The sequence below is a fragment of the Corvus cornix genome, chromosome 3 (assembly GCF_000738735.6).
Source record: "Corvus cornix cornix isolate S_Up_H32 chromosome 3, ASM73873v5, whole genome shotgun sequence".
Lineage (NCBI taxonomy): Eukaryota > Metazoa > Chordata > Aves > Passeriformes > Corvidae > Corvus > Corvus cornix.
The window spans coordinates 112,236,562-112,261,954 of NC_047056.1; the positions used below are offsets into that span (position 1 = coordinate 112,236,562).

At 52.1% G+C, this 25,393-nt stretch overlaps 1 protein-coding gene and 1 long non-coding RNA gene across 2 annotated transcripts; one reads left to right on the forward strand and one right to left on the reverse strand.

The window, feature by feature from the left end:
* Positions 1–253: 253 nt before the first annotated feature.
* On the reverse strand, positions 254–5,520 carry LOC120411757. The gene is made up of 3 exons (XR_005604271.1): positions 5,120–5,520; positions 2,193–4,252; positions 254–1,321 (listed from the first exon to the last, which is right to left on the reverse strand). It is a non-coding gene; the product is annotated as an uncharacterized LOC120411757 (long non-coding RNA).
* FAM167A (family with sequence similarity 167 member A) lies at positions 2,765–22,469 on the forward strand. Its single transcript, XM_010411382.4, has 3 exons — positions 2,765–2,852; positions 10,385–10,928; positions 19,728–22,469. Exons 2-3 carry the CDS (start codon positions 10,551–10,553, stop codon positions 19,989–19,991), a joined length of 642 nt encoding a protein of 213 aa, XP_010409684.1. The 5' UTR covers positions 2,765–2,852; positions 10,385–10,550; the 3' UTR covers positions 19,992–22,469.
* Positions 22,470–25,393: the final 2,924 nt, after the last annotated feature.

A 25,393-nucleotide genomic window follows, 5' to 3' on the forward strand; every position in this document is an offset into this window, starting at 1 on the left:
AATGACCACTACAACAAGAAATTCCCAGGTTGGGCTTTGCAAAACCACATCCCAGCAAGAACCCAGGCTTGGATCCATGTGTTCCCAAGAATTCACCAGTCCTCTGGAAAAGGGCCTGTGCCCAGGGATGGTGTGGGAACTGGCAGTCTCTGGAGCTCTGAGTGCAACAGAAAGGATTCCTTGTATCTGAGGAAAAGAAAAAAACACTGAGCCATATATGTGGACAGTGCTGGTGTTGCACAGGTTTATTTTGACTCATCCCACATAATCTCAGGTGTCCACTGCAGGTGGTTGGTGTCAGAGCATCACCAGCAGGAGCAGCACTGTTCTTCAGCAGCTCCCCACCAGTTTTTTTGGATGAGGACAACTTATCCAAGATAAATCTGGGCCAAAAAAACATTCAAACCCCATGCACTGGCTTCAGAGGGACGTGGCTGCAGCCTTTCAGTGCTATCTTATGGCAGCTCATCTGAAATCCATTACGCAACTGAATTAAAAATAAACATTTACAGAAGAGGGAGCGGGTGACAGTGTGTGGTCTGTTCCTGCGAGGAGACAGACAGACAGACATCCAGCCTTGGGAGCAACACCTCTGCTGTAAGCTCACCCTGCTAGACCTGGGCTCTGGCCCTGTCTGGCCACGTCCCTGCGAGTCAACTCTCCTGGCTATCAAATCTGGGTGGCTGAATCCGACTTGTTTGTCAGGAAAGGGCCCCAGCCTTGGTCATTCCTGAGCCATGTCCTGGGATTGCTCATCCTACGTCAAAACCAGGCCAGGGGCTGTTTCACCCTGTGCCTGTCTGTTCCCTGGCACTGTTTGGGTTCCCTGACCCAGTTTTGGCTGAAATGTTGCAGGAAATGTTGAACCTCACGTGCTTGATGGACCAGGCTCTGCTCCATGGGACCCAGCAATAGGATAGCAGGAACGGGCAGGAACTGATGCCCAGGGAGTTCCACCTGGATATGAGGAAGAACTTCCCTTTACTGAGCACTGAACAGAGACCAGAGATGGTGGGGAGTCTCCCTCACTGGGGATATTCCGGTGGGATGGCCCTGCTGGAGCAGGGAGGCTGGACCAGTTGACCCACCGTGATCCCTTCCAACCTGACCCATCCCTGGGATTCTGGGATTCCTTGCTAAGAGTTCCAAGGCAGCTGTAGGTCTCTGTCAGACAGTTTTAACAAGCAGGCAACAGCTCTTCCATCTCCCTTGGCGCCTCTCCATCATCATCAGCCTTCAGGTGTGTCCCTGCAGCACAGCGAGAGCTGATCACCAGGCTGAGTTTGCATATGCAGATCTGAAATCTGACAAAAAACGGGTGCTGGCAAAGCAAAAAAATTTAAAAGAAAAATTGAAAAATTTGCATTTTCATCAGAAATGTGAAAATACTGCTCTTCACTCTGAATCTGCATTGATGCACCCAGGGCACCCCCCTTCTCTGCACTCCAAACTTCCAAACCCTGTATGGGCACAGCCTCTAAATTACTGGGGGGGGGTCTGGGGTACCCTTGGCATTTGAAGGGAGGTGGGAAATCCCAGCCCTCCCATGAGGAGCTCAGGAAGGGGCTGTAAATCTCTCCCTGTTGCCCACAGGGGGGAGGAGGGATGGTTTAGGCACAAGAAGGGAAGGGTGAAAAAAAGGGGAAAAAAATGTTGTGAAGGGGTTTCTCTCACAAAAGCTGAATGTGGGAATGTGGGAAGGGACCTGGATGGTTGGGGGTCACTGGCCAAGGCTTAACTCTTCACAGCACCAGATTTGCAAATGCAGGTGGTGGCTCTGAGCCACCAGATGTGAGATGTGTGGGGTGCTTTGGAGAGCAGTCCCCAGGCTTTGAGGGGTTAACCTCCATCTTCTGGTGAAGGAAGAAAACCCCCTCTGTCCCCTGCCTTTGATTCTGGACCCCACTCAGCCAGCAGCCGGGGCACTGCCTCTCTCAGTCCCTCCTTGGAAGCAGCTAAAATGGTTTCCAGCCCCACTGGGGCAGCTGTGGAAGCAACAGGCGCTTTCCCAGTACAAAATTCAGGCACAGGCTAGTTCCTAAGCTGGTTTTCTGCCCGGGGATGGATGGTATCAGCAAGCTGGTACCAGCCACGGTGCCCCGAGGCACCACCCTGGGGCTTCCCAGAGATGCTGATGCATCCTTGCAAAATTCCCCTCGGCACACGCAGTCACCCTGGGCAAGCTGTGGCACCTGGAAAACGTTATCCCAAAGCTCTCCCAAGCGCCAGAGGACCACAGGCTCCTTGAAGGGCTGATATCCGTGGTGTGAGACAGGAGTAGCGTGGGGACATCATCCCAGTTGGTGTAGGGAAGAGCCACAGATTCCTTTGGGAGCACAGCAGCTCTCCGGGCATCTCCTGCAAGCCCTGAGGGTACCCGGCTTCCACTGGACCGCTCCATCCCTGTTCTCCACGCCGAAATCATCGTGATCCTGCTCCCTCTCCTGGGTGCCGGAGGATGTTTAGGACCCAGGCTGAGCAGCTCCTCCCTTTCAGGTCTCTCCAGGGTTATTGCTTGGTGGGAGGTAGGTTCAGGGCTCGGTGGTATGAATGAAAGAGAGAGAGGAAATCGGCACTGAAAAGCTCAAACTGGAATAGCTCGCCTGTCTCCAGGCAACAGCCCTGACGCAACCGCTGGGGGGAAAAAAAAAAAAAGTCCCTTAAATGAAAAAAAAAAAACCAACAAAAAAACCACCACACACACAGATTTCTGAAGCGAGACACAGAGGGGAAGGATGAGACAGACTCCTGGAGGCACTGGTGACACCGCTCTGCAAACACCAAGTTGGGGACCCGAGGTGGAAGGAGGGAGCCAAGATGTCCGTGCAATCCCCTCTCTGATTCCAGCCCCGGTAAGTTTGCTGCTCGTGGTGGCTTGGGGGGACACAGCCACCCTGGGGACACCCAGCACGGGAGCTGCTGCAGAGCTGCCGGGTGCTGGAGGAGACCCCGGGCGTTTTGAGCCCTCGGGAAGGGGGAGCAGCAAGGACCAGGTCCCTGGGGAGCAGCAGTGAGGGGTGATGGGGACCCCACCGAGCAGCAGTCCAGCACTGGGGTCTGGCGTGCTGGTTCTGCTCTGCTGGGGCTGGGGTTTGCAAAGTGTCCCCCCAGCCTCAATCTCCTGCCCCGCCGACATTCCCCGGAGATGGCCGGCACGGCGGCTCCCCAATGACTGGGAATCAGCGCAGGGTCTGAATCCTGCTTCCCGATGATATCTCTGGATTTTGCTCCGAGCTGGGAGCAGCGTGGGGCTCCTCACCCTCTCCAGGAGGATTTTTCCGCACTGGGTGAGGTGTGACAAGGAAGAGGCTGCCCAGGTTTTGGGACAATCACCTGTTGCTTCCTCTGCCCCCAGCCTGAGATGTGCAAGGAGCCCTGGAAAGGTTTGTGGGGTTGTGCAGTGCAGACATGGTGGGATGAGCGCGGTGGCCTCGCAGGGCGTAGCTACCTCGGGTTTTTGAAGCAGGCACCGTGTGCTGAGCAGAGCAGGTTTCCACCTGCTCAGGGCTGGCCCTCGCAGCTCACGTTTACACCAAGGAGGGGGGAAAAAAACACAGCCAGAACTTCTTCAGAGCCCTTTATAACAGCTTGGGGTTAATTGTTAAAATAATAGCGCCAGCCCACACCCCTCCCAGCACGAGTGTTTGTGCAAGCCCAGCCCGAACGCCCCGGGGTGTTGCACACCAGGGCACCATCCCCATCCTACAGCCCGGACCCGCTCCGGCCCGGGCAGGCTGACACCTCTCCCGCCACAGGCACCTGGCTAAGGACACCCCTCCCTGCTTTCCTGCGATGCTCCCCCTGTTATTCCACAATCCTGCACCCTCCGGACCTTTTCTACCTCGGGGACCTCAGCGGAGCGGGGGGAAAATGGATGAAAATCAAGTTCCTGGCTTCCAGCGAGGAGCCGTGCCCAGCTGATTCCCTTGGCTTTGTCTGCTCATCCCTTGTATCCGAGGAACTCCCCACTTTCCAGCGGGAACGAGCCTGTTTTGGCTGCTGTGGGCTCGCTCTGTGCCAGCCATCATTTCAGCACACGGGGGCTGCTGCTGGGTTCTGCGTCCCAGCTCTTCTCTGCTTTCAAATGCCCATGAAAGTCCCACCTCCCCCCCACCCCCATCCTTCGTGGGGGGGGGGGGGGTCTGCACACCACAAAAATCCAGCAGAATGGGGAGGAATCCGGCTTCTCCCGGGCTCCGGGCTCGCAATCAGCCCTGCAGCCATTAGGTGTTTGCAAAATGTAGCAGAGACACTGCAGGGAGAAAGAAAAAAAAATACAAATAATCAGCCTCAGAGCAGCGTAGCCCTTCTGGGGGGAGGGAGAGGAGGGTCTGTTTGCAACCAGCCGATCTGAAATGATATTAAATGCCAAAGAGCAGCTCTGCACTGGGAGAGGACAGGGCTGAGGATAGAGGTTGGACGATCACGGCTCAGATAATTGGATGGGACAGGGGGCATGTAAAGGGGATTAGGGGGTCACCGAGGGGCTGACCCCACTCCCCTGATCACGTTAACTTGGAGCCTGGGGGTCTCCAGTGGGAGCTGGCTGGCCCTGGCGTTGTCCCTGCAGGGGCTGAACTGGGTGCTGGGCAGATTGGAGCTCAGCAAAGCCAAAAAAAAAAAAAAAAAAAGAGGTTGTTTTTGTTTTTTTTTCTTTCTGAAAACACACCCTTGCGTGCTGCATTTGGGGAAAAAATAACTCCTCATACTAGTCTCCTGGGAAGAGAGCATTTCTCAGCCTGCCCTGGCTCATTCCCAAGGAATCCCAGCCCTTTTCATTACCCTGGGCGCACGGGCACAGAGGTCCCTGCCTCTCCGTGCTGAAACGTGGCCGTGCTTGGGGTGGCAGCAGGGAAAATAAGGGGACAACCGGCTGTGCCAAGCCACAGGTCCTTTGGGGGCATCTCTGGGAACAGGCTGGCCGTGCCACCTCCGAGATTAGGGCCAAAACCTGCCAGGGGCCTGGGGCAGTGCGTGGAGAAGAAACCTTTGCCCGTAATCTGTGGCTCCACCGACCTCACCAGAACACACCGAGGGTGGACATGGTGGCTTCACCAAGAGCCTGTAAACTTGCCTTTGCTCTGCTCCTTAATCCTTTTCCTCCTCAGAGGAATCCTACCTGGTTTGGGCTGATGGGTTGAGAGCATTGACCCCATCCAGCTCCCCAGTTTGCAGCTACTTCCAACCGACTGGAAGACTGGTTCGCTGGAATGCCAAATATTTCTTCATGCAGGATTTCCACACAAAGCCTGGAAATCTGCTGATCGAGGAGAGTCTGACCGGTCTGAAAATGGAGCTACAAGGGTCCCTCTGAAGCAGGCAGCAGCCTCAGCCCTGCTCCCTCACCAGGAGCCTTCTGGAAGCTGTGGGGGACGCAGGAGGGATGAGCTGTAGTCGGGCAGGAAGGTGCAGATGTGTTTATTGAAACAGGTTCTGACTCCTCCCGCGATGCTGGAAATCAGCCAGGGAGAAGTGCCTCGGGGCAGGGAGTGCAAATTGGTCCCTTCTAGTCTCACTGAATCACAGAATGGTTTGGGTTGGAAGGGAGGTCTCTTCCATAAAGTTCATCCTGTTCCACCCCCTGCCATGGGCATGGGCGCCTTCCTCTATCCCAGGTTGCTCCAAGCCCCATCCAGCCTGGCCTTGGACGCTTCCAGGGATCCAGGGGCAGCCATCTCTGCACTTCTCCACTCCTCTGATGGGTTTTCTGCAACCCCTACTGCTCTCCCCTCCCCCTTGCAGTGTTTAGGGCTCTTTCTGGACACCATTTGGGCAGAAGGACGGGCCAGGGCAAACTCTTGTCCTGCTCCAGGTCATACGTGAATGGAAAGCCCCTCTTTTTCCCTTTTCCCCGTTTTTCTGTGAATGCCACGTCCACATCCATGCTTGTGATGCCCATTTTGGTCACATCAGTGCTGCCATCCTTCCATGAGGAAAGGAACAAGTTCATGGTACAGGAGTGTGGCCCGAAGGTCTCTATGGGCACCATGCCCAGTGGCACTGAGGCCTCTGCTGTGGTTCCTCCAGCATGGGCAGAGCCCTTTCCATCCTGTCCCGACCATGCTGAGCAGGCAGAGAGCATCTGATCCTGACAGCACCAATTCCAGCCCTGGAGCATGTCCTGACTTCGGGATCAGACAGCTCTTCATGGTGCTGGAGTCTTGTCCTTTTGAGGGGAGGGAGGATGAAGGTCACTTTGGGACCAGGCTGGTTTTCTGCAGGAGAGGATTTCAGCTGCTATAGAAAAGGATTGGGTGGGTAAACACTGAATGATAAAATCCAGGGAAACCAGCTCTCCTCGGAGTCAGTGGGGTGGCTGGGGATTTGCTCTGCATCTCTGCAGGACCCCTGTGCAGAGCAGCAGGATGGGGGGCTCTGGCAGGGTGAGGAAGCCCCCAGCTCACCAAATCCACACAGCTCAGCAGCTCCTCTCCCGAGTGAGGCCATTCTGGCATGGAGAAAAGAATGACTGATGTGCAGCCACCCTGAAAGGGAACCACTAGCTCCAGGGAGCTGCAGTGTTTATCCTGATGGGTCTCTCCTTCCCTCACCCCACTCCTGAGGCCTCTGAGTCTCCGCTGCCCCAAGGATGCTGCAGAGCATCCATCCAGCCCCGTGAGCAGCTGGAGTGCTCCCTTACTCCATTGCTATGGCAACCCCTTCTCACAGGCATCTCCTCCTCTCTGCCCCTCTCCCACCCTGCCACAGACACCCGGGGGGGTCAGAGACTCGAGGGGCGTCAGTCATCCCCACCCCATCCCTGTGTCACTGCTGTGCTAAGGAGGGAAGCAAACACAGCTCTGCCTGCACACCAGGCACTGTCCCCTGCCTCTAGCTCCACCTCAGTGTTCCTTCATCCCACCTTTTCAGGCTCAGGATCCTCCTCTCCCACTGGGAGAGCTGCATGGTGATGTTGGCAGGTCGGATTTACTCCAGGGGTTTCCTCTGTAGGATCAGGGGGTGTCTGCGTGGCCCAGGGTGACCCCTGTGCGAACCTTCAGAGCAAACTGTCAGGGGAGTCACATCCCAAACTCCATGGATCATAGAGGGTGTCCCTGCACCGACTGGAGTGTGGGCATGGGCACCCAGATGAGACCTGGAGACACCAGAGGTGAATTCTTTACACCGCTGAAAGTCCTCAGAGCTTTTTGCCTGAAGGCCTGTTGCATGGACCGACTTCTCAGTGAGAGGGAAACTGAGGCACAAAGCGGCTGAGGTGCTTTCTGAAGGTCATTCACAGGCTGAACCATCGCCTCTGCCCTGTTTGCTCCATGCCAGAGGTGCCATCTGTGGTCTATGTGGGCAAAAGGGTTTCTGTCAGCTGGGTTTTTTCTCCTGTTGAGGCTTTTTTGTCGTCCCAGTCTCCAGAGGAGCAGAATTCCTCCAACACAGACTCCTACAGTCACTGCTGCTCCTTTGCAATAAGAATTGGGGTTACAGGAATCCACAGTCCACCAGGAACAGTGAAGGAAGAAGAATAATTTGTTCCCCACACCTCCACCTCGGCCAATTGCTGAACTCCCAGTTTAACATTCCTGTTACTTCTCCATCCCAGGCTTGTGCTCCTGCTGATCGCTTGGGATCGGTCAGTTGACTTCTCCAATGGAAACCTAACCCAAGAAAGAAATTAAAAGGCTTTTTGTTGTTGTTTCAGTGACCTGTTGTGTCCTGTGCTTTCAGGACTCATCTAAAGGAAGGGGGAACCCCCTGAGCAAAGGTTCTTAGTGAGGTGTGAGCAAACCCTCACCCCATTTTGGAGCTGAACTCATTACCCCTAATTAGGGCTGGCAGGCTCTCCCTGCAGCGAGTGTGATAATGAGACAAATCAAGGATTAATCACTTAGATCCCCTCACACAGGGCAGCCCAGGGGGAGCCCAGCCTAGGGCAGGGAGACTGGGAGTATGTGGATTTGAGCCAGAGGCACGTTTGTTCCTGGGAATTTGGTAGCTCTCCGGCACCAAAGGGTTTGTGTTACAGCACAAGGGCATTTTCACACGCTTACAACTTTCAGATCTCTCTCTCCACAGCAGGTCTTTGATCCAAGTCCAAGATATTGATAGGAAATTAGAGGTGGCTCCATTCTGTCACTTCAGAGTTTGGACAGGCTGGGGAGCAGAGCTGCTTATTTAGGGGGTGTCCCTGCAGAGGGAACGAGGCGTTTCGTGTTACACCAGGGAGGAAGTGAAGGATGGGCTGAATCAATGCTGCTTTTAGGGTAGAAAAACCAAACCTCCTCCAAAGCTGCTGGGACTTGTGGTGACAGGGAGGGGGAGATGGCAGCAGGGCTGTGACAAAGGGGATGCTCCAAGCCACTGTCCTGCTTTCATGGTCCAATGCTCTAAATGTTAACTGAGCTGTGCCCAAGGCTCAAATACCAGGGGCCTTTCCCACCCTGAGGATTCCATACACGCTGGAGAACAGGACAAAAGAGTTTGTGTGGGGCTCTGCTTTGTAGCTGTGGCATTCAGAAAATGATAAAAATATGATCTTTGCTGGGGACTAGCAAATCCAGCAGCCCAGTGTGGAACTGCAGCAGACTCTTGGACTGCTGGGTTTGGGCCACCCTCAGCAACCTGCACAGAGGTCTCAAGGACAAAAAAAAACCCCTCAGAGGTGAAGTCTTTGAAGTCATTACTTCTTTTCCTTTATTGATCTATTGAGGCTGGAGCTGGAGGAAAGGTAAATTCATCGACATGCCCTGAGCCCTGCAGAGCACCCCTCCCCCAGGGCAGCCCACTGCTTTCCCCTCTATTTTTCAAGAGAAGAAGGAAAATTGTTGCTGTTCCAGGCACGAGAGCTGTTGGCTTCAACCTGACAGAGTGTCTGTGAGGGCTCCCTCTCCTGTAAAACTCTCATTAACATAAATAGGAGCAGGAAAGAGACCACAACATGACTAATCCTCCACCCCCACACTGTCTGTGTGTACGCTATCAACTCCTCGTTCAGCTCATGTGCCCCCACACAATTGTTGGGATAAATCTTGCGCGCTCTCTCTCTCTCTGTGTTTATTTTAAATTGAATCTTCTTACTGAAAAGGTTGGAGAGGCATAATTATGGTCTGGATTTCAGAGCTGCACACGCCTTTGTGGAAATGGCAGGGAGAAGAATGGCTGAGTAACTCTAGGAAGCTGCACACATCCTGCCTGCTTTTCCAGGCATCTCACCAGGCAGGCAAAAAAGTATTTCGTTTTGCTCCTGGCATTCAGAGGAGAGCTCTGGATCTATTCCTAGCTCAGCTATAGATGAGCACACGACCTTGAGAACGTCCCTTACCTGATCCTGCAGGCAAATGAATACAGAAGCTGCCTGAGCTTAACTCTTGGAGAGTTGTTCGAGTCCTCTGCCCCTCCAGGGCCCAGGGTTTGTCAGAGCAGCTTTGGGCACAGCTTCCATGAGTGCTGACAGGAGCAGAAGTGGGGAGGAAGCTCCTGGTTTCTCTGTGCTACTGCTCCTAAGGGGTGTTACAAGGGACCGTTCCCACTGGATAAAGTGGATGTGGCCAGTGGTGGAAACCACAAGTCCAAGTCTTCCTGGATGTCTGAACCCAAACCATGCCAGCAGCCCAGTTAGTTCCTCACATGGCTGGGAGCACATTCCGGGCTGGAACCAGGGGGTCAGAAGGGAGCTGAGTCCTAAAGCTGCATCTTCAGCAAACCCAGATCTAAACCCTGCTCTGTAAAACTGGAGTGTGGTGTGGGGAAGAATAAATCCCTTTTTCCAGTTCTCCTTTTGACTCAAACTCTTGGGAGAAGTTTGGGTTCACAGAATCCCAGAATGGTTTGGGTTGGAAGTGACCTTAAAGATCATCCCATTCCCACCCCCTGCTATGGGCAGGGACACCTCCCACTAGCCCAGGTTGCTCCAAGCCCTGTCCAACCTGGCCTTGGACACTTCCAGGGATCCAGGGGCAGCCACAGCTTCTCTGGGCACCCTTTGCCAGGGCCTCACCACCCCTACAGGGAAGAATTTCCCCCTAATATTTCATCCAAACTTCCCCTCTTTCAGGTTGTCTTACTTGATTTGCCCAAATGGGGAAATGTGGGTTTGCCAGGCAGAAAATCAGACAGTCCAAAACCCAGCAGTAGCCACTGGTGTTTCCAGAGAATGTTGGGGTCTGGGAATGTGTCCTGGCCTCCTTGGCAACCTTTCCATGGCCCCTTGAGTTAAGATTGGAGGTGTAGGTAACCAGAGATTTGCTAAAAGCCAGAGCCTGTCTGTTCCTGCCCCAAAGCACTCAGATAACCGAGGTGAGATCACCCTCCCCAGCAGCACTCTGGCACTGAGCCTCTCCCAAAGCCCTCACTCCCCTGCTCCAGCAAGAGCTGTCTCTCTTTCCTCACTCCCTTTTTCCTTCTCAAAACCAATCCTTTTTTTCTCTTCTAGGTCTTCATCCAAGGCTGGTTTGCTGCTTGAGCAGGGGCCCACACCTCAGCTGTCCTCCAGGGTGCTGTGTTGGGCACCTCGTGACACCAGGTCAAACCTTGAGGGTTCTCATCCCCATCCCTGGCCCTTTCCAGCCCACCTCTATGCCTTTGGACTCCCAGAGAGGATGTCTGTCCCCCAAATCCAAATAGAGGAGGCGCTGGACAGCACGGATGCTGGCTCTGGGGGGGTTCCTCCTCCAGATGATCACCTGAGGACCCTCAAGGCATTGACAGAGAAGCTGAGACTGGAGACCAGGCGCCCTTCCTACTTGGAATGGAAGGCAAAGCTGGAGGAGCAGGCTTGGAAGAGCCCCCAGGCTGAGGGAGATGGGGAGGACGAGGCCACCAAGGCCAAAAAGACCCCAGGGGAGACTGTCCCCATGAGGAAGGTGCAGCTGCACCTCAACGGGAGCCCTGCCCAGGACAAGGGGACTGTCACCTCAGGGAGAATAGGTGGCTTTGAGAGCATCGACGAAGCTTTGACGTGGCTCAGGAAGGAGCTGGTAAGTGATTGCCTGTCCCTGTTAGCACAAATTTTGAAGAGGGATAAAAATGAAAGAGTGGGGAAACTCCTTGTTCCTGCCTGCCTTCAGCCCCAGGTGGAAAGGCAACAATCAGTCATTGTGTTTTCCATCAGTCGTTGTGTTTTCCACACCTGGCTCTTCCAGGTCCATCTTCTGTTGCCTTTTTCTTCATTCAAATCCAGTCCACATTTCAGTCATCCTCCCATCCCAATCTTGGGCCCTGTCTCACACATCTGTTTATTTCTGGACATTTCGCAGAGAAAAGAGAAGACAAAAATGCTTTGTTTTTTCTAGGAATGTGTGCTATAGGAAAATCCACAGAGCCAGGGCACAAGGGCTGGAATTCACCTTTTCTCTGTCACTTTGCTATCATGGTCTTCAGCACAAATTTATCCTGGGCCTGACCCAGCTCCTGACCCAGCTCAGGAGTCAGCACAGCCTGGGGATAATTCCCAGGAGAATGCACCAAGCCTGACAGAGTTCAAGAAATGTTTGGAAAACACTCTCAGGCACATAGAGTGATTCTGGGGTTGTCCTGTGCAGGGCCAGGAGTTGGACATAATGATCCTTGTGGGTCCCTTCCAGCTCAGGGTATTCTATGATTTTCTGGAGGCCGATAGGATGGATGTGTCCCTGTCAGGGCAGCCTGAATTCAGGTCTGGAGAACCAGTCCAGGTGATCTTCACAAGGGTAGAAGCAACCAGGTTCCAAAAACACACTTCCCAGAGATCCTTCCCTTCTCCTCACTGGCATGAAAAGTCCTTATTATTTGGCCCAAATTACTGGAAGTGACTCATGACACGTGGCTCTGTTTCTGTTGCCCAGTTGGAACTTTGCCTGTGAGTCCCAGCAGGAATATTTGCAGCAGGGGCTGGGACATCACTTGTGGCCAACACTTGTGAAAATGTTCCTGTGCAGACGCTTTGTTTTTGAGAAATACTGAAATCTTTGAGGGGAACTTCTGACAACAGTGAATAATAGTTTTAAAGATTTCTTTGTGACTTTTGCTTCAGGTAATGTTGACTTGTCAACTTTCTGTTGCTGTATTCACCCAACTCCTCTGATCCCGTGAGAATTTATTTACAGAGGTGGCTCTGGGTGCTGTGCTTTGGTGACTTTGTTTCTCAGGATCTTGGCTTTCAGGCATTCAGGACTATTAGGAACAGTGTTGACATGATCCCCTACAACCCCTCAGTGCTCTGGAGAACCTCAGCTCCAGATGTGTGACCTGAATCTGGGTGCAATCCTAAATTCACACTTGATGTAAACCCTGAATCTCGAGATGGTCAAAGACAGCAAGAAGCAGATTTTCCTTCTCAGAATCCTGGATTTTAAAAGATTTGGGGTTTTTTTCAATCTCTGCCCATGATGGAAGTATAAATTGTCTCAGAGTCTGATTCTACCCCTTAGACTGGGGTGTGGTATCTAAACCACCATCTGTCAAAAACTGAAAGTTTAAATTAAGGAAGAGAAAAGGCCAAGCAAACCTTAATTGTTCCCCACTTTTCATTTTCCAGACACTTAATTACACTGGTCTTTGCTGGATCTGGACGTAACTGGTAATTTAGAACAATTTCCCCAAAAGAGAGAGCAGTTTTTTGACTGACCACAGGGTGAAATAGCTGTGCTGGAGGCACGAGTGTGGGTAAGAGCTGCCAGCAGGCAGAGGGAGCACAGCCAGGCCATCCCATCACACGGTGTTGGAACCAAAAGGTGCATTTTGCATTGCATTTCAAGGGTGAAATCCAGCTTTTTGTCAAATAAAGGAACAAGCTTCCAAACATCCCAACATAGCCAGGATTTTTCCTTGGTTTTGCCCATGTTGTGGTAAGAAAGGCATTGGGAAGGCTCCATAGCAGGATGAAGCCCAGCGACCAACCAGATCCTGGGCTGATCCCCCAGCATGGACAGGAGGGGACGGGGGAGTCTGCTCCTGTGCCCTGCTCAGGTGACACCCCACCTGCAGAGCTGCCTCCAGATCTGGGGTCCAGCACAGGAAGGACATGGAGCTGCTGGAGCAATTCCAGAGGTGGCACCAGGATGATCAGAGGGATGGAGCAGCTCTGCTGTGAGGAAAGGCTGAGAGAATTGGGATTGTTCATCATGGAGAAGGCTTCAGGCTGACCTAATTGTGGTCTTCCAGTTCCTGAAGGGAACCTACAAGGAAGATGGAGAGGGACTTTGGACAAGGGCCTGGAACGACAGGACAAGGGGGAATGGCTTCCCACTGCCAGAGAGCAGGGATAGATGGGATTTTGGGAAGGAATTCCTGGCTGTGAGGGTGGAAAGACCCTGGCACAGGGTGCCCAGAGAAGCTGGGAAGTGTCCAAGGCCAGGTCGGATGGGGCTTGGAGCACCCTGGGCTAGTGGAAGGTGTCCCTGCCCATGGCAGCGGGTGGGATGGGATGATCTTTAAGGTCCCTTCCAACCCAAACCATTCCATGATTCTGTGATTCCATTAGATGGTTATTTAGGGTCTGTAGGATTCATCTATCCAATGAAAGGGCAAAAGCTGGTGAAGGTGGAGACTCTTTCCATGCAGGAAAGAAGTGCAGCAGCCATGTCCCTACTGAATGAAATTCAGAGTGTGCAGCTCCATCACCCCCAACCCTCAGCACAGCTCCCAGCGTGTTCAGGCCAGGTTGTTTCAACAGCATCACCCTGGAATGGTTCTGGCTTGTCCCAGGGAGCATCCTGCCAAGCACTTGGAGCTTCAGGAGTCTGCACATGCTGGGGACTGTTCCCAACAGGCAATGGGTACAGGACCACCCAGCTTTGGATTTATCTCTATCCCAGACAAAAGCAGCAGAGGCAGGAGAGTAAATTTCATGCTATCATAGAAGAGTTTAGGTTGGGAAAGCCCTCTAAGATCATTGAGTCCAACCACTCCCCAGCTCTGCCAAGGCAGCACTAAACCATGTCCCCAAATGCCACACCCACACAGCTTTTCAGTCGCTCTGGGGATGGGGATTCCTCCACTGCACTGGCCAGCTGCGCCAGGGCTGGACAATCCTTTTCCTGAAGAATTTTTTCCTAGTATCCAATTTAAACCTCTCTTGGGACAACTTGAGGCCATTTCCTCTTGCCCTATCTCTTGTTACTCCCAATCCACACAAAAGCCATCATCTGACACTGCAAGGAATTTTCCTCTGTGTGTCCAGAGTCTGCTCAGGTTTAGCTTCAGCCAGGTTCAGGCTGCTCATGTTCAGAAGTGAAGGAAAAGACAAAAGCAAGGTTTTCTTGTCCATCTGGTTTTCTTGGCCTGTCACCTGCCATGACCAGCCCCAGGCCCTGGTTCTGCACACCAGGCCCTGGCCCTGGTTTGTAGGACTGACATAAGCCCACGGAGCCTCAGCCAGCCACGTCAGCTGGGCCCTGCTGAGAACCTGGCCCCGAGAAGCTGATTTATTCAGACATGCGAACTGCTCTTGTTTTTGTGCTGAGAGGCTCTGTGGAGGTGTAGGAGCAAATTGCAGCTCTCAGCGTGCGCTGAGCTGCCCCGGGGCTGGAGCATTTCCCTCCCCAGCTCCTCCTGCCTCTTCTTTGCCCTTGTGTTTGCCTTTGCACTGTCAAGTGTGGCAGCTCCTCATCTGTGCTGAGAGCAAAACCATCACCAGCCTGGGGATGGTGACAGACTTGAGGACTGGAGGGGTCACACTTTGCTCTTTGTTTTTGAAATTTGCCAGGTTTTACAAGTTATAAAATTAAGCACTCAGAGTTCTCTCCCTCTCAAGTATGGCCAAAGTACAAACCTATGAACAGGGACATCTTAGAATAGTTGTAACTTTGTCCCCTTAGGAAAAATGAGTTTTCTGTCTCAAATTCACCAGTTTGGTACTCAGATCTGAGTGAGCCTGCATTCTGTGAGCCAGAATGCAGGAAGGAGTTGAAAAGGAACACAAATATCTGATGTCCTCTCCTGGGAAATTGTAAAACACCAGTGTCCTGTTGGTCACACATTTATTATTACGTATTAGGCACTATTATTATCATTTGGGATACTGATATTGGCTGAGCAAGTGCTTGAGTGAATTTAAACAAAATTTCCTCATTATGAGGGTGCAGAGGCCCTGGCAAAGGGTGCCCAGAGAAGCTGTGGCTGCCCCTGGATCCCTGGAAGTGCCCAAGGCCAGGTTAGGCGGGGCTTGGAGCAACCTGGGCTAGTGGAAGGTGTCCCTGCCCATGGAACAGGATGATCTTTAAGGGTCCCTTGCAACCCAAAGCATTCCATGACTCTGTGACCTCTACTGTTAAGTTGCTGAAACTAGGGAAGAGTTTAGGATTTATTATGGAACAGGACCATGCCCAAGGGTCAGCTTGGGTGCAGCCACCCTGTTTTCAGGAGAGAGGGAGCCAACACAGACTAAACAACACTGAGGAAGAGTGAGATTTGGTACCCACGACAGGCTTTGCATGGGCTGCACCACAAGGACATGAGTACCTAAAATTACCCACAACAGGGTGGTGTCTGAGCACCTTTGAAGAAGCTCCAAACCAAAACACAGACAATGTGGACTTCTCTGAAGGGTTTGGCAAGGATCTGACAAGTGGCCTGTGCTTCTCCGTGCTTGAACCCAAGTGGCTGCACGCAGGAAAGCACCACTTCACATCTCAGTTTCTTTTGATCTTTTGGAAATAAAAAGGGCTGGCCCTGCGGGAGCAGCTGTTTCTCCACAGACTGTCCCCCTGAGCTTCATGGGCCAGGCTGGGACCTCATCCATGGGACTCTTCTCTTCTGGGAGGAGAGGGAAATCTCAAAGAGCTCCCCATCTCCATGCCTTGGGGTGTTCCCTGCTGAAACACCCCCCACAACAATGCAGGGAAAAGATGGACTGCTGGAAATGGGAAAATTATTGGAAAATTATTCCTGTCTGTTGAAGGCAAAATTGAAGGCAACTGCTTGTATCTGTTTGGGCTGAGCCACCTCAACTGGAAAACAGGAAAGAATACATCCAAAGCTTTCTCTCCCTGAGAGAGAACAACCCTGGGAGACTTTGAGGCTTAATCCAAGCAGAAAATCCTCCCTGGCTTCATAAGATTCTGTAGTCCAGCTTTGCATTTCAACCCAGCAGCTGCTTCACTGCTGGGAAGGAGCTGAGTTTGATTCCCCCTTCCACCCTGTCAAGTTCAACCCAGCATCCTGTGCACCCCAACAGCATTCCCCAGCCATGCTGGTGAGAAACAGCTGGAGCTGGGTGTGCAGGAAGAGCCCAAATGTGTTAGAAATTTGGGTTTTATGAGCAAGACACACCTAAGGTCTTCCTGTCCTGGCCATGAGAGGATCAAAGGAGATGGAAAGCCTGGCTTCTGCTGGATGCTCCCCATGGGTTTCTCCAGGACGTTGCACTCCGTGTGGGGGATCCTGCTGCTGTCCCACACGGGTGAACTGGAGCGTGGAGTTACCTCGTGGTGCCCGGCCCTGTGGGCGAACTCTGCCAACCAAAAACCCCACAGCTTCCCATGAGGTGGCCCCTGTAATCCCGTTATTCATTCCCAGGCAGCTCTGTGGGGCTCTGCTGGCCTGTCAGTGCTGCTTTTAAAGGGACATCACTCATCCTTTCCAGCGATTGTTTGGTCCTCAGCATGGGACGGGGGGAATGGCTTTAGTATTTGTGCAGAGCCTCTGGGAAAGGGAAGGAGAATGAGGATTTCTGGGTTCTGGCTGAAATTCCACTAAATATTCCGGGAGGGTTTGACCAGAGCAGTGTTTAATGGGAGAGCTCCATGGATGCAGGACAGGGGGTTTGCACCTCAAGCCAAGCCCCAGGGATGAGTGTGAGGAGTGAGAGTTCATGTCCTGCAGAGCAGCCCAACTTTCGTGCTCCACCCTCTGCCCAGATGTCACCCCGTGGAGCTGCCTCTGCAGGACCTGTCACCAGCCAAGGAACTCCCAAGCCCTCGGGAAGACAAGGCAGCCTTCCAAGGAGCGCAGGCAGTCACAGCCCTCACCCCGTGTGCCATCTCCTCCTTGTGCACATCATCCTCTCATAGAAACATGGAATCGCTAAGGTTGGAAAAGCCCTCGAAGATCGTTGAGTCCAAGGCCACCTCTAAACCATGTCCAAAAGTGCCACATCCACATGCTTTTAGTGAACCATTGCCAGGCTTTGTTCCTCATCTTCATTTTCTAGAGGGCTTTGCCTTCCAGCTTGCATGAAACCAAACGGCTTCCTCAAAAGAGAGGGAAAACAAGAACTGGTCAAAAAATGTAAAGCTGGTTTGCAAGAGGAAAAAAGCACCTATAGCTCACACCCCTCTGCACAATGGCCTCATAATTCTCTTTTAAATGCTTTTTTTTGTTGGCAGCAGAGGCTTTTTTAATCCCACATTCTTCCAAATATTAAATGAAAGCCTTTGTTGGCATTTCTTAGGTAAGTTGATACACCGAGAAGAAAGAATGACCCAGGGTCTCTTCAATAGCACCTGTGATCACCTCCCTGATAAAGTGTCAGCATTTGTTGTGAGACAGGGAAAATTATCAACAGAATGATTTTTTTTATTACTGCAACTCAGGTGGGAGAATAAAAGCCTGCCTGGCATGGCTCTGCTGGGGGCACAGGTTATGGAGTCTGAGAGGAAGTAGTGGAGTGTTTTTTGAAAAAGGTGAATGGCCACAACCCTGCCAACAATTTGAGAGAGATTTCCTGAGAGAGGGAGAGAGATTCACTCAGAGATTGGTACAAAGGTGACTTAATCCCCTCCAGACAGCCGAGCTGGAGTCCAGCTGCTGGCTGGGAGCATCAGACAAGGTCCTCCAGGATGCCTCTGTAGTGTCAGAGAAACACAGAACGGTTTGGGTTTGAAGGGATTTAGATGGGATATTGGAAAGAAATTCTACCCTGAGAGCGTGGTGAGGCCCTGGCACAGGTTCCCATCCCTGGAAGTGTTCAAGGCCAGGTTGGACAGGACTTGGAGCAACCTGGGACAGTGGAAGGGGTCCCTGCCATGGCAGAGGGTGGGGCTGGATGAGCTTTAAGGTCCCTTCCAACCCAAACCATTCTGGGATGCTCTGATTGTCTGGAGGAGGAGGGATTATGGCACAAGCTAAAGCAAGCCTGAGGCTGCTTTGGTTCACACCCTCCTTGCAGCAGCCCTTGTTTCAGGCATGGAAAGGTCTCATGTAGGAATATCAGGGTCTCTGTGGGGTCTCTCAAGGGGAATTTTCCCTCCTCCCTTCCCTTCTGCATCTCCATGCACAAGCCACCAGGCCAGGAATAATTTACTCCCTACACCCAGAGCTACATCTGTACCCACAAATTGAGCAGATCATTTTCAGGCCTGGAGGGAAACTGATATGGTCTGATCACATCCCTGCTGCTAAAATCCAGACAAGGGAAATTTATCCCAAAACCTAGAATCATGGAGTCCTGGAAGTGCCTGAGCTGGAAAGGACCTTTGAGATCACCCTTCTGGGGGGCCTGTTTGGCTTCTCTCCCACCCCCTTTTCTCTGCAGCTTTTGTGGTTTTGTTGCTTTTCTGTGAGGAGGGAAGTGGGGTGAGAAAAGGGAATTGTCTTGATCTGCTTTTCCAGCCCTGCCTGCTCCTGCTCCCCAGGCTGATTCCCACACCAAGTGTTCACCTCCTTCCTTCACTACCCACAGCATCCTGTGGCAATGGATTTTCTTAATTATGAGTTAGATTTTTTTAAAGAATAGAAGACCTCTTTTCTTTCATTATTTCTGAATCTTCCGCCTTTCCAAGCCAGGTGCCAGGGGAGAGAAAAATACGTCCAAAACACTTAGATCATTAGCTTGGAGGTGGTAGTTCTCTCTCCTGGGGGAAACCATGGAGGTCCCATCCTGAGAGCCACTTCAAATCACCGAGATAAAATAAGCCACAGGGGAGGTGGAGACTGTCATGGACCAGCTCTGATTTATGCAGGCTGCAAACCCAGGCTGAGTATTTGGGGATCAGTTATTCGGTGTTCTTTTAATTGGTCCTTTCCACCTCTAATTGCTCCATCTCCCTGTGGCTGCTGCCTTATGAGCAAAATTAATTTGGGCTTTGTTTAATGTTGAGATGGAGGCTCTGAAGCCTGACGGATACCCAAGCCAACAGCCTTGGCACGGCTTTAATTCCAGTTTCCTGGTGCTCCTGAAAACACGAGCAGGCACAGACTTTCTCGATTGTTAAAAATTCCCCATCCTGAGCTGCTATATTTTTGGGATGCATTGCTGGCTTGGAAGATCCCCGTCTCCCTCCCAGATGGAGCACCTCTAGATGAGTTTACAGAATCACAGAAGCAGCTAGGTTGGAAAAGACCTTTGAGATCATCAAGTCCAACCTGTGACCCAACACCACTTATCAACCAGACCATGGCACTGAGTGCCGCATCCAGTCTTTTTTTAAACACCTCCAGGGATGGTGACTCCACCACCTCCCTGGGCAGCCCATTCCATGCCCAATCACTCCTTCTGTGAAGAAATTTTTCCTCATGTCCGGCCTAAACCTCTCCTGGCACAGCTTAAGGCTGTGTCTTCTTGTCCAGTCGCTGGATGCTTGGGAAAAGAGCCCGATCCCCACCTGGCTGCCCCCTCCTGTCAGGGAGTTGTAGAGAGTGATGAGGTCTCTCTGAGCCTCCTCTTCTCCAGGCCGAGCCCCCCCCAGCTCCCTCAGCTGCTCCTCACAGGGCTTGTGCTCCAGACCCTTCACCAGCCTTGTCACCCTTCTCTGGACACATCCAAGCACCTCAACATCCTTCCATTCCGTGCTCTGGTGCAGCTTCGAGCAGGACGCAGCAAATTTGCCACTAAAAACCCTCTTCCCTCCCCGTTGCAGGCAGAAATGCGTCTGCAGGACCAGCAGCTGGCCAGGCAGCTCATGCGGCTGCGCAGCGACATCAACAAGCTGAAGATCGAGCAGACGTGCCACCTGCACCAGCGCATGCTCAACGATGCCACCTACGAGCTGGAGGAGAGGGACGAACTCGCCGACCTCTTCTGCGACTTCCCCCTCATGAGCTCCTTCAGCCTCTCCACGCCCCTCAAGCTCATCGGGGTCACCAAGATGAACATCAACTCCCGCCGGTTCTCGCTGTGCTGAACGGGGGGGAAGGAGAGGGAAGGATGGGAGAGAAAGAGGGAGACAGGTCTCTCTGCCTCATGGCTGGGTGAGGAAAGGCCAATGAGGAGCAGAGGGAACAGGAGCAAACGGGGAACCCGCAGCTGGTCTTGGTGGCAGCGCAGAGGTGGGCACTGGAATGGCCCGGGGATGCTCATGGGGAAGGCAGGACCTGCATGGAGGAGGCCTGGAGAGCATCCGAACCCAACACGTGCACTCAGCTCCTTTGCCAAGTCCCTTCTCCTCCTCTTCCCCCCGCAGGACGCAGCTCGGTGTAGGTGGCTGTGCTCAAAAATCAAAGGAGGGGTCGAAGATCAGCCACAAAGCAAAATCCCTCTTCCCTTCCCCTTCCTCTCCTCCCAGGCTGGAGCAAGAGTGTTGCTCTCCTCCATGGATGTCTCCCTGGGCACCAACCCTCAGCCTCTGCTGCTGCAAGCGCAGGGTCCGTGGGGCTATTTCAGGTGGGAAGTTGATTTCCAGTGGGAAGGAGCCCTCCCAGCAAGCAAAGGGCTGTGGGTTAAATGGTACCAGTCCCAACAAGTGGTGAGAAGATGTGTTTGTTGGATTGCTCCATAGAGTCCAGGTCACTACAGCTTCCTTTTGCCTGTGGTATAGAGTATGGATTCTCCATGGGCACATTCAGAGATTCCAGCTGACCAGAAATCTCCTGTGTGCTCTGGAAGTCATACCCAGAGCAATACATGTTTCTGATCCTGTTGGATCCCGTTGTCAGCCACAAAACACCCTGTGGTTCTCCCTGCAAATGAGGAAATGTCGTACCCAAGACATCGCCTATCAGAGAAATCCCCAGGCTGACACCCCCCAGCAGCAGCACCAGCAAATCCTGGATCCTCTGTAGCAACACACATCCATCAGAGAGAGGAACTTCAAGAGGAGAAAAGGGACTTTTGGGTAATGAACTCAAAAAGGGACTTAAAATTTAAGGGAGAAATTGCTGTGATGAGCTTTGGACCTGCAGCAACGTAGGGGTTCCCCCCCTGCCCAGCAGAATGTGAGATGGATGCTGGATTTTCTTGCCTTTCAGTGCACACAGCTGCCTGTACCTGGCACAGGGGGCAGAGACCTCTGGTGCTGCCCAGCAAGGGCAGGGACTCCAGAGGCTTTGCCATGGCAATTTTGGGACACTTGGCACCCAGGACAGTACAGATGAAGCGTGGGTGCCGTCAGGTGCTCCCTCCTGTGCCCACACCGCTCCTGACCCTGTCAGGGTGGAACAATCCTGCTCATGTCATCCCTGCCCATGGCAGGAGGGTTGGGATCAGATGATCTTTATGGTCCCATCCAACCCAAACCATTCTACGAACCCAGCCCAACTCTGCTCCTCACCATGTGCCTGAGCAGGAGCAGCTCTTGGCTGAGCAGACCTGGCTGTGTCCGCAGCATCAGCCTGGGAAGGAGCAGGAGGAGCAATCCCGCTGCTCTGGAAGCTGTGGCTGTGTCGATGTGCCTGTGGCTGTCTGTGAGCTCTGTGTGTGTGTCAGTCTCTGTGTGTGTGCATCTGAGCCCGCAGGACGCCTCTCCCGGGAGGCTCCGGGCTGGGTTCATGCCTTTGTTCCGAAAGGTGACGGGAGCCGAGATCCGGCGAGACTCCGACGTGCCTGGGAGGATGCAATGAGGCTTCCAGACCTGGGGGCTCCACAGGGAGTTTTAGGTTGGTGCAGAGAAGACAGATAATTCGTGTGCCTCCACAGGTCTCCGTGGGAGGGACAAATTAAGGGGTTCACAGACGTGTGGGGCTGGGGACTCTGGAGCTGAGATCGGTCCTCCATCCCCCGCAACCCCCGGGTGATGCCTCCCCATCCACTCCAAAGCTCCCTGAGTATCTTTTCTTTCTGCTAAGGAAGAATTTTAGGCACCAGAGCTTTATCTACACCATCAGCACCATGCCTGGGTGCTGAATCTTGTGCTCCCCAGGTGAGGAAGGTTTATTTTGGGTTGTGACCAGACTGTCACTTGGCCTCTGGACAAGACAACCAGCCGCGGTGCCACTTAGTTTACTAGGAACAGCCTTATTTCCCCATCGACATCTTGGAAAAAAAAACCAACCCACCTCATTAAAATTCTTCTTTGTTTACTTTTTTCATGAAAATAAATCAGTTTGTGTCCCACATGTTGATTTTCAGAGGCATTTTCAATCAGAAGATAGAAATGATGGTTTTTCAGTGAAAAGAATGCCTTGGAAAGGGGGATTGTTTCTCTCTAGGGGCAACTGGAGTCGAGTACAGGGTGGACCTGCCTTTGGGCTCTTGCCTGGTATCCAAAAGCAGGAGGTTAATTCAAGCACAGTCTTAGGGGGTCTTTACACGTGGCATTGGAAAATCAGACGTCTGGGTTCCAGACATGTATTTTCTGCATTAAGGGGGATGAGGGGTGGGTGTAACTGCCAGCTGTTTGTCAAAATGCACATTTTTTTAATTATAAAAGGTCTGTCTGTATTGATTTGTGCCTCTGGTGTCTCACTGTGCTGAGGAAGCACCAGGATGGTGCGTTCCAGGATTACAGGTGTGCCGGGTTTGTTCCTGGCAGGTTTCTGTATCCACTCACACCCATCAGCTCCAACTGGCAATCCAGGAGAGATGGGAGGGGAAGAGGAAAATCAGGTGGGAGCACTTATGGTGTATTTGGACAAAAATGGATGGGAAAGAAAGCAAAAAACAGCAAAAACAACAAAATCCCTTTTTTATGTTTTTCAGCCACTGAATAAAAAGTGGGTCCAGGCACTTAAAATATATCAGGGAGGAAAAAATAGATAGAAATAGGTCTGATTTTTGCTGAATTTTGTTTTAAAATAGAGAGTCACCCAAAAGCTGGGTCAGCTTTGAGGAACATGAGGAGAAGTCATTGCTCCCACCACAGAATTCCCAGCAAGGAGCCTGCAGGTCTCAGCTGTCCCCAGTGAGGTGATTCAAGCCCTCGAGTGCTGGTTCCTCTCCTGAGGCTTAGAGCCACATTCACTTCCCCAGATGCCTGGAGAGAAAAGCTGGTGGAAGTCAAGGTTGATCCTTCTGAGGTCCATCCTGAAAATGCCTTTTCGTGGACCGACAATCAGAGCTGCATCTCCATCTGGAGCACCAGTGGCTGCTGCTCCATCTCTTGGAAGCAGGAATCTTCTGGGCACTGATTCAAGTGTTGTCCTCAGCCGCCCAGTGAGACACGTTCCCCATGAAATGGAAGAGCCAGTTTGAGGCTAATCCATGGGAATAATTAACTGCATTTTTATTTTACATGGTCAGACTGGAGGACCATGGATTTTTCCAGCCTATCTGGAGGACAAAATTTCAGATTGTTTTTTGTGCCCCCAAAAAGCTCAATGCAAATTTTCAAGGGAGAGGGGGGGGAAATCTGTCTAGCATTTTAATTGGATAAATTTTGCTTTTACTCACAACTTAAATATTTCACTTAAAATTCTTTTCTTAGGAGGAAATTCTTCCCTGTGAGGGTGGAAGGCCCTGGCACAGGGTGCCCAGAGAAGCTGTGGCTGCCCCTGGATCCCTGGAAGTGTCCAAGGCTGGGTTGGACAGGCTTGGAGCACCCTGGGCTAGTGGAAGGTGTCCCTGCCCATGGCAGGGGATGGAACAGGATGATCTTTAAGGTCCCTTCCCACCCAAACTGCTCTGGGATTCTGCAAAAATAGTTATAAAAAACTTAAATTACTGAGCTGAGACATTAACACTTCATTTTCATTCAAACATTGTTTTGCTATTAACAGTCAAAAAATTTTCCTTGGAAGAGCCTTAATAAAACTTTTCCACTTTCTCTTTTTCAGCTAGACCCAATCCCAGAAGTTTTAGTCAGTCCAAAGCCCTACCTTTTTGGCGTGGAGAAATCAGTTAAAAATTAATTGGCCCAGATTTCTTTTTTTCTTTTTACTTCCTTTGGGTCAATTAAGAGGAAGCACAAAATTTTGCACATTTTACCTCACGATCAGCTTGCTGCTCTCCTTGGCATGGCCACCACGACCCAGCAGACAGCCTTGCTCCTCTGTCACAGCCCCAAAGCAGAAATGATGAACAGGGTCACTGTTCCCAGGAAAGTGTCTAATTCCTCACTCTTCTATCACTGGGAAGTGCTATCCCATAATCAGTGAGTGATTCGAGGTCTCCCACAGTCACCCCCATAAAACCTTAATTAAATTCGGTGGAGACACGGTCACAGAAATGCCACACTGGGTCCCCTTGCACCAGGAAAGCCAAGAAATGACACATTTGAGGACTTAAAGGCTGAATTTTCAGATGGACTCTGCTGCACAGGATTTCAGCTATCACAGTTTAAGATATAGATGATGCAGATATGGATATATATAGGAAAAAATCCCAGCTGGAGTATTCCCAGCACCTCCTGGGTTTATTTCACAGCCTGACGCTGTCAGCTGAGTGGGTTTTCTTTCAGATCGAGGCAGACAGGAGGAGGGGGAAGGAAAAAACAGGGGATTGCAAGGAGGATGTGGCAGGCTCCACTCCAGAACCGGAGTCAGACTTGCTTCCCCCACTGCACGTTTTACAACCAAGGGTTGTGTCTGAGGGGATGCACACACCACATCCCAAAACCCCGGGGAGAAACCACCCCTCTGGCATCACTCATAAACCAGATGGTGGCCAGAGGAGCCGTGCAGCAGCTCCGAGGAGGAGCAGCACCCAAAGGTGTGCAAACGGCTCCTAAGATCCTCACTCATGTCTGTGTGACCTCTGGGAAATCTGGGAAGCTGACTGGCACCAGCACATCCCTCCCCTCTCCAGGCACGGGACACTCCTGAGTCCTGGATCATCACACTCCTGGGAGCTCCAAGCTGCGATGGTTGGGAAGTTAAGGTGAAATGTAAATGTGGGATTTAAGGTAAGCAATGATCGAATCTGGGGAAAACTCCTGATTTCAGCCTTTCATCTTTTCAACCTATTTTATGAAGAAGAATCAAGAAACCACCTTCATTCACACACCACTCAGAGCAGCCAAGACCTGGACTGGCCCCATCCTTGCAGAAGATGGACATTAGAGAGTCCTTGTGGTCAGACAAAGCATTCTGGCCACTGCTGCCCTCAGCACTAAATGTGCTTTAAAATGCTCTGGGGCAGCCACTGGGAGGGGTGTGCAGTGCCAAAGCTGTGGCTGTCCCATCCCTGGAAGAGTCCAAGGCCAGGCTGGACAGGGTTTGGAGCACCCTGGCATGGTGGGAGGTTGGAAAGGGATAATCTTTATTTTCCCTTCCAGCCCAATCCGTTCTGTGATTCCATGAGGATGCTCAGTGCTTCACCACTGCTCCTTCTCCACCCCCCCCTCGCCCTTGTGGCTGTCTCAGCTCCCCCCAAGAGGGAGGAGGGAGGTTATTACACAATGTTTTTGTTCCTCTGACAATTTCCCTCTGCCAG